This window comes from Propithecus coquereli, unplaced genomic scaffold, assembly GCF_000956105.1.
Source record: "Propithecus coquereli isolate 6110/MARCELLA unplaced genomic scaffold, Pcoq_1.0 Scaffold101, whole genome shotgun sequence".
NCBI classification, from domain to species: domain Eukaryota; kingdom Metazoa; phylum Chordata; class Mammalia; order Primates; family Indriidae; genus Propithecus; species Propithecus coquereli.
In genome coordinates this window covers 6,222,977-6,236,582 of record NW_012133970.1, presented here as the reverse complement: position 1 = coordinate 6,236,582, position 13,606 = coordinate 6,222,977, and the positions used below count along the sequence as shown (strand labels likewise).

Here is a 13,606-nt window from a genome sequence, read left to right as displayed (position 1 = left end):
TTGAGGTTGCAGTGAGTTATGATGATACCACTGCACTCTAGCCAGGATGACAAAGTGAGACCCTATGTCACACACACACACACAAAAGATATTCCATGTAAATGGTAATAAAAAAAAGCAGGGGTATCTATATTAATATCAGACGAAATAAACTCTAAGTCAAAAACTGTCACAAGAGACAATAAAGGATGTTATATAATGATTAAAAGGGTCAATACACCAGGAAGATATACCAATCATAAATGTATGTGCATCCAACATCAGAACACCTGAATATATAAAGCAAACGTTGACAAAACGGAGAGAGAAAGAGACAGAAATGTAATAGTAAAAGGCGACTTCAATACCTCACTTTCAATAATGGATAGAACACAGAGAAACTTAAAAAAGAGAGAGAGAGAAAATCAAAAAAGGAACAGCAGACTTGAACACCACCATAAACCACAAGGAACTAACAGACATATACAGAATATTCAACCCAACAACAGTAGAATACACATTCTTTTCAAAATCACACTCAACATTCTCCAGGATACATCATGTTAGGTCACAAAATAGAGCTTGCCAAATTTAAGACTGAAATTATATCAAGTATGATCTGGCCACAATGGAATGGAACTAGAAATCAACAGCAAAAAGAAAACTGGAAAATTCACAAATATACTGAAATTGAAAAATTACACTCTTAAACAACCAATGGATGAAAGAAGAAGTCAAAAGGGAAACTGGAAAAGATCTTGAAACAAATCAAAGCACTAAGAGGGTTTTTTAAGAAAGATAAATAAAATTGACAAACCTTTAGCTAGTCTAAGAGAAAAAGAGAGGAGACTTGAATATGAAAAAGGAGACATTAAAACTGACACCACAAAAATAAAAAGGATCATGAACAATTACACGCCAACAAACTGGATAACCTAGAAGAAACTGATAATTCCTGGAAACATACAACCTACCAAGACTGAATCATGAAGAAGGAAAAAACTGAACAGACTAATAATGAGTAAGGAGACTGAATTAGCTGAGTGTGGTAGCACACACCTATAGTCCCAGCTACTCAGGAGGCTGAGACAGGAGGATCACCTGAGCCCGGGAGTTTAAGGTTGCAGTGAGCTATGATGACACCACTGCACTAGCCCAGGGCAACAGAATGAGATCTTGTCTCAAAAAAAAAAAACCAACAATGAGTAAGGAGATTGAATAAGAAATCAAAAATCTCCCAACAAAGAAAAGCCCAGGACCAGAGGCTTTACTGGAGAATGCTCACAAACATTTACAGAATTAATGCCAACGTTTCCCACCCTTGCAAAAACTTGAAGTGGGTATGCTTCCAAACTCATTTTACAAGACCAGTGTCACCCTCATACCAAGCCAGGTACGGATACCACAAAAAATGAAAATTGTAGGCTAAATATTGCCAATATTGAACATAGATGCAAAAATCCTCAAGAAAATACTAGCAAACTGAATTCAACAACACAATAAAAGGATCATACACCAGGATTGAGTGGAATTTATCACTGTGATGCAAGGATGATTCAATGTATTCAAATTAATTAATGTGATACACAACATTAACAGCATGCAAAGTAAAAAATCACATGATCATCTCAATAGATGCAGAAAAAGCATTTGACAAATTTCAACACCTTTTCATGATAAAAACTCAATCTCAATAAATTAGGTGTAGAAAGAATTTATGTCAACATAATAAAGTCCACATATGAAAAACCCACAAGCAAACATCACACTCAATGGTGAAAGACTGCAAGCTTTTCCTTTAAGATCAAGAATAAGACAGGCAAGCCTATTTTCACTAGTCCTTAACACAGGAAATTAAGAAAACAATTCCGTTGACAACAGCATCAAAAAGAATAAAATATTTAGGAATAAACTTAAACATGGAGGCAAAAGACTTGTACACAGAAAACTACAAAACACTGCTAAAAGAAATTTAAGGATGTCACAAGTAAATGGAAAGACATTCCCTGTTCATGGATTGGAAGACTTAATATTGTTAAAATGTCAATACTACCCAAAGTGATCTACAAATTTAACACAATATCCATCAAAATCCCAATGATGTTTTTATACAGAAATGGAAAAATCACATCCTAAAACTCATATGGAATCTCAAGGGACCCTGAATGGCAACAACAACCTTGAAAAAGAAGATAAAGTTGCTGCTCTCACATTTCTTGATTTCGAAACTTACCATTAAGCTACAGTAATCAACACAATGTGGTACTGCCATGAAGAAAAACATACAGATCAATGGAATAAAATAGAAAGCCCAGAAATAAACCACTGCATATATGGTGAAATGATTTTTGATAAGGGTGCCAAGGGTGCCAATGGGGAAAGGACAATCTTTTGAACAAATAGTGCTGGGAAAATTTGATATTCACATACAAAAGAATGAAGTTGGAGACTTACCTTACAATATAACAAAAACTAACTCAATGCTTCAAAGACCTAAACAAAGGGTGAAAATTATAAAACTCTTTTATAGAAAACACAGGGTAAAACTTCATGATGTTGGATTTCACAAGGATATGAGACCAAAAGCACAGGTAATACAAATAGATAAATTGGTCTATGTCAAAATTAAAAACTTTTGTACGTCAAAAGAAACTATCAGGAGAGTAAGAAGGCAACCTACAGAATGGGAGAAAATATTCACAAATCATATTATATAATAAGGAGTTAATATCCAAAATATATAACAAACTCCTACAATGCAATGAAAAAAACCCTAATTTAAAAATGTACAAAGGACTTTAATAGGCATTTCCCTAAAAAGACAGAAATGTGCAATAAGCACATGAAAAGATGTTCAACCCTACTAATCGTTAGAGAAATGAAAATCAAAACCACAATGATATATCATCTGATACCCATTAGAATGGCTACTCTCAAAAAAAGGGAAAAAAGAATAAGTATTGATGAGGATGTGGGAATACTGGAACCCTTGTGGCACTGATGTTAGGAACATAAAATGGTGTAGTCACTATCTAAAACATGATGGTTCCTAAAAAATTAAAAATAGATTTAACATATGATCTAACAATTCCACATCTGAGTATATATAAAAGAATTGGAAGCAGGGACTCAAAAAGATACTTTTACACCAATGTTCATAGCAGCATTATTCACAAAAGCCAAAAGGAGGAAGCAACCCAAGTCTTAATTGACAGATGAATGGATAAACAAAACATGGTCTAATTAAATATTATTTAGCCTTCAAAAAGGAAGAAAATTCTGACGCATGCTACAATATGGATGACCCTTGAGGACATTATGCTAAGTAAAATAATACTGACACAAAAGGACAAATATTATATGATTCCTCTCATATGAAGTACCTAGAATAGTCAAGTTCAGAGATAGAAAGTAGAATTATGGCTGCCAGGGACTTGGGGGAAGGGAAAATGAGAATTTGTTTAACGGGTATAGAGTTTCAGTTTTACAAGATGAAAAAGTTCTAGAGATTGGTTGCATAACAATGTTAACATACTGCACTATACACTTAAAAATGGTCATGATAGTAAATTTTATGTTACGTGTATTTTACTACAATTAAAAGTAAATTTAAAAAAAAAATAACAGAGAGCATTCCCATGGGCCTTTTACCCAGTCTCCCCTAAGGGTAACTATAGTACTATATCACAACCAGGATATTGAGACTGATAGTCAAGATACCAGCAATTCCATCACTACAAGGTGTATTTCTGTTGTCCTTTAGTAGCCACAGTTACCTCTTTCCCTCTTCCCCCTCATTCTGTCCTTAACTCTTGATAACCATTAACCTGGTCCTCATTTATTTTTTTTCTTTTTAAGAAATTTGTATAAATGAAACCATATGGTAGATAGCACTTTGAGATTGGCATTTTTCATTTAACATATTCTCAGCAAGGTGTTGTATCTAGTTTGTTCTTTCTTAATCGCTAAGCGATATTCCATGGTACAAATATACCACAGTTTATTTGATCATTTACTTGTTGAAGGACATTTGGGTTGTTTACAGTTTTTGGCTATATGAATGAAATTGCAATGAATATTCATGTACAGGCTTTTGTGTGAACAGAAAGTTCTCTTTTTTCTGGGATATATGCCCAGGAGTGCAATTAGTGTAATTGTTGGGGCATATGGTATTTACATGTTTAGTTTTTTAGGAAAATTGACAAACTGCTTTCCAGAGTGGTTCTACTATTTTATTATACATCCCTATTATATAAATGAGCCAAAGATGGCCTCTGTATATGAGCCCTGTATCATTTATTTCTTCATAGCAGGCTGGGAATCCACTGGCTCAAAAGCCCACCAGTACCAAACTCAAATTTTTACACATCCAACTGTTTTAAATATCCCAGGTATGCATATTTTTAGCCATTTAGAGCTTGCTTGTCTTTCATACCCTGCAAAACTGCACTCAACATCTGTTAGCCATAGATAAGATTAACCCGGGGTAATTAACCCCCACATTACTGCTGCCCTTCAGAGTTCTCTGACCCAGTAAGTTCCCTCCATGCTGCCTAATGACCTAGACACCTAGACATGTAAGCCTCCTCCCTGATATCCTTCTTCCTTGAAGAAGAGTTTCTTTGCCTTCCTCTCCTTCTGAGTGCTGGCCCCTGTACTCATGCAAACCTGTCAAAGTGTTGTCCCTCTCAAAACCTTGTTGTGTGCTACTGCGACCTTGTGGACACATCTTTTCCTTTATTAGCCCTGAAATCTTTCAAACTTCATAAAAGTGGCAGCAACGATGGAATTTTGGTGATGACCAGAAAATCAATATGGGGTACACCAAGTGAGTATGACAATTACCTGGCAAAACCAGCCTGGATGGTGTTAAGTGTTTGGGACTCAGAATTTGGAACACCTCTGCATAAGTTTGGCATGGCTTGTTCTATGCTGTGTTGTACTCTGTATTTTTCATGGTCTTCCCACTGTGCCTCATGAGCCTGGACAAATGGTAGTGTCAATATTTGAGTAAATCTATGTCATCAGAACTGACTTTGGGGGTAAGAGGCACCAACCTGCCCAGGGAAGGAGGTCAGCCTGTCCACCTGGATCCACTAGGCAGGGACTAAACATGTTAAGACCTATGGGCCTGAAATAGACAAAGGGAAACAATGCATACCTGTGGACCACATGTGGATTAACAGTGACCCGAAAATGGGCTATAATAGGAGAGCTCCCCATGGCTGGCCTGGTGATTTGGTGTACTCTGAGATGTGAGAACAACCTTGTCCCAGCAGACTGCTATGGCAGGCAAACAAGCTGATAAGGCAGAAATGTCAGGCCAAGGATGGTCTCCTAAACATAACTGGGGGAGACACTTTTGTAAGTAGCTAGCATGCCTCTTCTATCATGACACTCAATTATGCTGCTGTGGAAGCTATCATTCCAGTCCTTTGAGGGAAGCTCCCCACCCTTTGGTTGAGCTGGCTAAAACATTACTTGAAGTGACTAAAGCAAGGAAATTTATATCCCTGCCCCTGCCAGGACCGCAGAGTAAGTAGCTATCCTAGTCAAGGGGGGGCTCCAAACCATGAAGTAGGTGTATGATGGACCTTGCTTTTTACCAGGACCCTCCCAGAGAAGAGGTAGGAGTTCAAATGCATGGGGAAAATGAGTCAGAAGAGAAGATCCTGGGAAAGAGGACTGGTACCCTCTAAAGAAAAAAGCAGCATGATATCACCATGATAGGTACCGGGATAACTTACCCTCTGCTTTGCCAGTAACCACCAGCAAAGTAAAGACAGAAACGCAAAGGAAGAGGGGCCAGTTCTTATTTGGAAGAGAAAACATGTCCTCTCTCTTGCCCTCAGGTCCAGTCTCTCCTTAAGAACTTGACCCAGGAACCAAATGAAAAAGCGGCTGCCTGACTATATACATAGAATATATCTGGCAGGGAGCAAGCTCCAACTAACAGGGGAATTAAACAATTGGCTGCAACAGGAAAAAACGGAAAAAATGGTGTCATGCTACAGGATCTCACATAAGTGTGTAAGGTAGGAATGACCCTCAAAGGAGGCTTTGAACCCTCAGTGCACATAAACCTTGTTGATGTGGACTTTTATGGCTTGGAGGGCTGCCCATCCCACATTAGGCCTAGGCAGACTGTCAATGGAAAATGTTCTCCATCAGGTGGAGATGTTGAAGTGGGCTTATCAGACAACAGATGGCATACAGCATGACGACTTGACAAGCCCAGAGGAGACAGAATTGAGTCTTGAGTCTACTCACGTGATTCTCAGGAAGTCTCCTGCCAAGTGTAAATTCTCTTTTCGGGCAATAATGGCTAATGCTAAAACTATTTAAAAGATCATGGCTGCCCTGGACTTAATAGAAACTCATGAAAGATATATTCAGGTGTTGCCTGTTAATTCTACTAATGATACCCCATCTGGCCTAAATCAAAATTACTATCAACAGTGATGCTTCCCCCTCTAGGCCAAGCAAACCACCTATATAGTCAGGCCCCTGGTTCAGCATGAATCCTGAGATAAACAAGAAGGTTATATTGGATCCTAAGGGACAAAGGGGCCATAAATTGGATGATCTCTCATAAATCATTGGAGCAATTACAACACTTACTACGGTTATATTACAATCTGCAGCAGGCATTAATTAAGGCAGTCACACCTTGAGAGCCTCCCCTTATCTCCTCCAGTATCGGGGGCTATCCCCCGCCCTCCCCATAGGGATCTAATGGTTTGAAGCAGCTGGCTGTTTCCAGCAGACAATCAGCCTCTTACCACATTAACTGTAGTTTGCCTCCAAAAACTAAACACTGGTTGGCTCTGTTGCATATGGGTGATCAAATCACACTAATCCCAGGAATCACTCAGGCTCTAAAGGAACCCCCTCACCCCTAAACCTGCCCAGGTGGTGATCAGCTTAGGAGGAATATTATTTAAAGGAACAATTACCTACTTAACTATTAAAATTGGCCCAGTTCTGCTAAAAGATGCTTTGATTCTTGTACCACCTAAGACTATCCCTTTCCTCATTATTTAAATGGATTTCTTCAGTCAGCAAATAATCTCATGGAACAAACCTAATGCTTTTATGCTATTGGTGGGTGCTGCCTGGTGAGAACTAGTTAAACTTCCCTTACCTGTGTAGGTGGTAAATATTGCGCAGTACCAGCTAAGGCAAGGCTCTGAAGAATTATGGTCCATCACAGCTGACTTAGTTAAAGAAGGGGTACTGATTCCTACTCTCACAACTTTCATTTCCCTGGTACGGCCTGTGCTTAAAGCCACTACTAATAAATGGAAGCTAACTGTAGACTACAGAGAGTTAAATAAAGCTGTGCTCTTTATTAGAACACCTCTATAAGATATCACCACCCTAATGGATGACATTCAAAATAACATAGGTAAATGGTGTGGAATTATAGACTTGCCTAACATGTTCTATTCAGTAAAAATTTTGCAGGAATGTCAACCACAATTCGCCTTCACTTTTGAGGGTCAACAGCACACCTTTTCCCAGCTGCCTATGGAATACTTAAATAGCCCTGTGATTGCACATGTGTAGACATGACCTAGATGCCTGCCCCACATTCCCACCAGAAATTTGGCTTTGATATTATATTGGGGTTTAGGATTTCAATATATGAATTTGGGAGGACATCAACATTCAGTTTATAGCAGATGGATAATTGCTCCACATAGAGCATAAGACCTCTCCCAGTCTGTAAAATTTTGGGGCTACCTTTGGAACTCGGAAAGGTAACCTATTCCCAATCTGGTAAAAGACAAGCTACCAGTGCTCCAACTTTCCACATTGGTTAAATAAGGTCCAACATTTGATAGGAATATTTGGATTCTAGCTCCAACACACTCCTCACCTCCAATATTTGCTACTGAGTCACCTGTCTTTCACTTTTTAGTGAGAACCTGAGCAACAGCAGGGGCTAGATAAACTGAAGGAGGCTATCATTGTGGCTCTCCCACTAATCCTGTGAGGAAAAGACTTAAAATGAGAAGTTTCTGATACTCCAAAATTTGTTTCCTAGAGCCTCTTGACCAAATGGACAGGTAAGCCAAAATGTAAGAACTGTAAAGTTCTAAGAATATAACATAGGGACAAATCTTCATGACACTGGATTTGGCAATGATTTCTTGGGTATGACAACAAAAGCATAGGCAACAAAGAATAAATTGATACACTTTATCAAAATTTTTGTCTATCAAAGGACACTATCGAGAAAGTAAAAAAGATAACCCAGAGAACGGGAGAAAATGTTTTTAAATCATATATATGGTAAGGGATTAATATTCCAAATATATAAACAATTGAAACTCAAACACACAAAAAACAACTCAATTAAAAAATGAGTAAAGGACCTGAATAGACATTTTTCCAAATAAGATACACAAATGGCCAATAAACACATAAAAATATGCTCAGCATCACTAGTCATTAGGAAAATGCAAATTAAAACCACAATGAGATGCTACTTTATACCCATTAGGATGGCTACTCTTAAAATAAAAAGAAAAAAAAAAGAAACCCAATTATCAGTGAGACTACAGAGAAATTGGAACACTTGTACATTGCTGATGGGAATGTAAAATGGTGCAACCACTGTGGAAAACAATTTGCCAGTCCTTCAAAAAGTTAAACATAAAATTACCATATGATCTAACAATTTCACTTCTAGGTATATACCAAAAAGAACTGGAAGCAGGGACTTGAATAGACACTTGTAAATCAATGCTTATAGCAGAATTATTCACAAAAGCCAAAAGGTGGAAGCAACACAAGTGTCCATTAATGGGCAAATAAACAAAATATGGTATATACATGCAATGGAATATTATTCAGCCTTAAAAAGGAATCAAGTTCTGATGCATGCTACAACATAGATGGACCCTGAAAACATTATGGTAAGTGAAATAAGCCAGACACAAAAAAACACTGTATGATTCCACTTACATGAGGTAACTAGAATAGGCAAATGCATAAAGATAGGAAGTAGAATGAAGATTGCCAGGAGCTGCTGGGGGTGGGAGAAATGGGGAGTTATTTTGTTATGGGTATTGAGTTTGTTTGGGATGATGAAAGAGTTCTGGAAATGGATAGCATCAATACATGCACAACACTGTAAATGTCACTGACTTGTACACTTAAAATGGTAAATTTTGTTATGTGTATTTTACAAAAAAACAAAACAAACAAAAAACTCATGAGACCAGGGGATGGAATATTACATAAATGAGCCAAAGATGGCTGTAGAATGGATGTTGTCTTAGCAGGTATGAAAACAACATTAATCTCCCTGTACATCTCTCCATCAGAGCTCTTGGGTGACCAGGTGCACTGTCAAAGAGCAGTAATATTTTGCAAGGAATCTTTTTCTGAGCAGCAGGTCTCGACAGTGGACTTAAAATATTCAATAAACAATGCTGTAAACAGATGTTCTGCCATCTAGGCTTTGTTGTTCCATTTATAGAGCCCATGCAGACTAGATTTAACATAATTCTTAAGGGCCCTAGGATTTTCAGAATGATAAATGGGCACTGGCTTCAACTTAAAGTCACCAGCTACATTATCCCCTAACAAAAGAGTCAGCCTGTCCTTTGAAGCCAGGCATTGACTTCTCTTTAGAGATAAAAGTCCTAGATGGCAGCTTCTTCCAATAGTAGGCTGTTCCGTCTACACTGGAAATCTGTTGTTCAGTGTGGCCACCTTCATCAGTTACCTTAGCTAGATTGTCTATATAACTTGCTGCAGCTTCTGCATAAGTACTTGCTGTTTTCCTTTTCACTTTTGTGTCATGGAGATGCCTTCCTTTCTTAAACCTCATGAACCAACCTCTGTTGGCTTCCAACTTTTCTTCTGCAGCTTCCTTGCCTCTCTCAGCCTTCATAGAATTGAAGAGAGTTTAGGGCCTTGCTCTAGATTAGGCTTTGGCTTAAGGAAATGTTGTGGCTGGTTTGATCTTCTATCCAGACCACTAAAACTTTTTCCCTACCAGCAATAAGGCTGTTTCACTTTCTTATCATTCATGTGTTCACTGGTAGCACTTATAATTTCCTTCAAGAATTTTTTCTTTGCATTCAAAACTTGGCTGTTTGGCACAAGAGGCCTAACTTTCAGCCTGTCTTGGCTTTCAACATGCCTTCCTCACTAAGCTTAATCGTTTCTATCTAGTTTTTGATTTAAAGTGAGAGATGTTCAAATCTTTCTTTCACTTGAACACTTAGAGGCCATTGTAGGGTTATTAATTGGCCTAATTTCAATATTGTTGTGTCTCAGGGAATAGGGAGGTCTAGAAAGAGGGAGAGAGATGGGGAAACAGCTGGTGGGTAGTGCAGTCAGAATATACACATTTATCGATTAAGTTTGCCCTCATATGGGTGTGGTTTGTGGTACCCCAAAACTATTATTAATACAATAGTAACATTAGAGGTCACTGATCACAGATTACCACTACAGATATAATATTGGAAAGTTCAAAATATTGAAAAAATTATCAAAGTGTGACACAGAGACATGTAGAGACATGCTGTTGGAAAAATGGCACCAATATACTTGCTCGATGTAGGGTTGCAATAGACCTTCAATTTGAACAAAATGCTGTATCTGCAAAGCACAATAAAGCAAAGTACATGTACCTTAAAGGCTATTCAAATTATCTACTTCACATTGGATGAGTTGTGGTAGTTTGTGTGCTTTTTAAGGAATTGGTCCATTTCATCTAAAGTGTCAAATTCATGTGGTAGATAATTGTTTATAGCATTCCCTTATTTTCCTTTTGATGTCTGCAGGATCTTTTGTAATATCCCCTGCCTTATTTTAGAAACAGGCAATTTGTGTCTTTTCTCTTCTTTCTTTGTCAGCACTTCTACTCCTATTGCTATTATTTTATTTCTTCTTATTTTGGGTTTTTCTCTTTTTAAGCTTCTTGATGTACTAGCTTAGAATATTTGACACTTTTTCTCTTTTCAAATGTAAGGATTTAGTACTATAAATTTTCCTTTCAGCACTGATTTAGCTGTATCCCACAAATTTTGGTATGTCGTATTTTCATTTTAATTTTTTTCAATGTATTTTTACCTTGAGACTTTATTTGATATATATTTAGTAGCATGCTTAGTTTCTAAGAGTTTGTAGATTTTCCTGTTATCTTTGTTACTGATTTCCAGTTTGATTCTATTGTAGTCAGAGAAAAGATTTTGCATGATTTAAATTTTTTAAAAATTTGTTGAGCTTTTTTTTCCCCAATGACCCAGGACATGATCTAGCTTGGTATACATTCCATGGGCACTTGAAAACAATGTATATTCTTCTGTTTGGGGGCAGAATATCAGATAAATGTGGATTAGATCCTGCTGACTGTTGTTGAGTTCTTTTATGTCCTTGCTGATTTTCTGTATAATTGTTCTATCAATTATTGAAAATGGGGTGTTGATATCTCCAACTCTAACTGTAATTTGATTATGGTTTCTTTCAGCTCCATCAGTGTTTGCTTTACATATCTTGTATCTCTGTTTATTTTCCTAAGCTCTTATTTTCAGAGGTAGCAAGGAATGGGTGATATGGGGACAGAGTATCCTACTCCATAGCCAGGCTTGTGCAGATGGTGGCAGCTATTTAAGGAGCATCAAGGAAGCTGAGGCCCTGGGGCCTGATATAAGAAAAGAGGGGAGAGTTTAGGAACTTACTGAATGTTGTAGGGCACAGTACTAGGATTGAGTACCCCATACACAGTGAAGCCTTTATAGAGAGGATTCCTGAAGTCTGGTTTCCTCTGGACCAAGAAAGGCCACACAGAATGTGTCTTCTCATAAACTCTGTTAGAAAAGAAAAACAAACCACAAAATTAAAAGCAGCAAGCAAGTAATCTCAACCATCCCGTTAAACTTGATAATCAGTCAAATTTTACTAATAAGTAAACCCAACTCAAGTGAGGGGGATAGGTATGATAGAAGGAAAGTAAGCTGCTAATAAGTGTTGATAGAATAACAAATTATTTGGGCTTCAATTTATACACCTTTAAAATGAATAAGAAGTTAGAAAGAGTTCCATATTGGAGGGCAGGGGATTCTCAGTCTAGTCTCTGCTGTGGAATAGCTGTGTTATCTTGGGAAAATCCCTAACTCTTTCTGGGCCTGTTTCCTCAACTGTAAATGTAGTCTCTAAGGTCTCTTCTAAATCTAGGATGCTATGAACCAAAGACCTTTCCAGTTTTAAAAATTCTAGCATTGTTTTTAAAGGTCTGGTAAATTAAGAAACAGGAATCCTAGAAGGTGAATTTCTGGCTTTTCTATATTTTATTTTATTTAAAGCCAGATTCTTTCCCCTTCAGAAGGTTTAAGACAGTGAAAGACAATTGGAAATCTATACTAGTAAATGTTCATAAGTTATCCCAGGTGGGCAACTAAAGACTGTGGTATTTATATTGCGAGTCTGATTCTTATACTTTAGTTGAAACCACGGCAAGCCTGTTCAACTAGCAAGGAAGCCCCTTAGTTAACACCTCAAAATGCATGGGAATCATTGGTTTCCAATGAGAGATGCTGTGTAAACATGCATGGGAAGGTCATCTGCATACATCGTGTCAAAGAAAGTTTAAGAAGAACTGAAGAGGAGTGGTATGGATGGTAAGAACTAAAATTGAGGTCTTGTAACTTTCACAATCGTCAAACCATTTCAGTGAGGCCAAAGGCCCTATATATCCATCTTTCTCATCTGTTGTTGGTTACAAACAGAAAAAAAAAATCTTGCAGAAATAAGGTAACCAATATTTGTTGAGTATTTACTATGTGTCAAACACTGTTCCAGACTCTTTATCTAAAATACCTCCTTAAATTTTCATAACAAAATGCTGAGGTGTTTTAGCCTCAAATTACTAATGTGAAAATGAGACAAAAAAATTAATTTGCTAAAGGTCAAATAGATAGTAGGTGACACAGCCAAAGTCTAAACCCAGGTCTGCCTGATTCTAAAGCCCATGCTTCTGCTTTCATGAATGAATGACGCTTCTGTTTGTTTTAATTAATCACTATTTTAACATATGTTAAAATCTTCAACTTTTGCACTTTTACATGTAGATTCAGATTTGTGTGGGAAATGGATCCAGATATATTAACCTGACTTCAAGAGGGGGAGAAAAGATTATGGAAAAGATCTTGGGTATTAATGCCTAGGGAAGCAAGTTAGAGACAATGAATATATATAAAAAAGCATTTGGGGAGGGAGTGAGAAAGGTCTTGTTGCAGAAAGAAAGAGAAATGTGCATGGAAGCTACCAAGTAAATACAAATGTTAAAGTAGGAAGACTCATTACTGTTCTCTGTGTTGACAGGAAAACAGAATCACAGAGAGGTGATGTCATCAAGGCTACATCATAAAGGGGCCTGAGAAGTTGGGCTAACTGCTAAATCAGCCAACAGCTGTGAAACAGGCATGGGCTGTGAAATAGCTGCCTTCCTGCCTATTTCTTTCTCTGTGTCTAAAATAAAGATAATACTGCTCACAGGTGTTCTACCTCGTCAACCTCAAAAAGTACTTATGTTTTATATATTGCGGGGATGTTAGTTTAAGTACTTAAGTATATATTTAAGTACTTAAGTGTGTGTGTGTGT

General features: G+C 37.5%; 1 protein-coding gene across 1 annotated transcript in view; it reads right to left on the bottom strand.

Moving 5' to 3' along the window:
- MTMR8 (myotubularin related protein 8) overlaps positions 1–13,606 on the bottom strand; it is a 134,440-nt gene that overhangs the window by 13,552 nt on the left and 107,282 nt on the right. Inside the window, exon 12 of the mRNA XM_012643218.1 lies at positions 11,685–11,813. Coding sequence (XP_012498672.1) covers positions 11,685–11,813 — 129 coding nt within the window. The remainder of the gene's footprint in view (positions 1–11,684; positions 11,814–13,606) is intronic.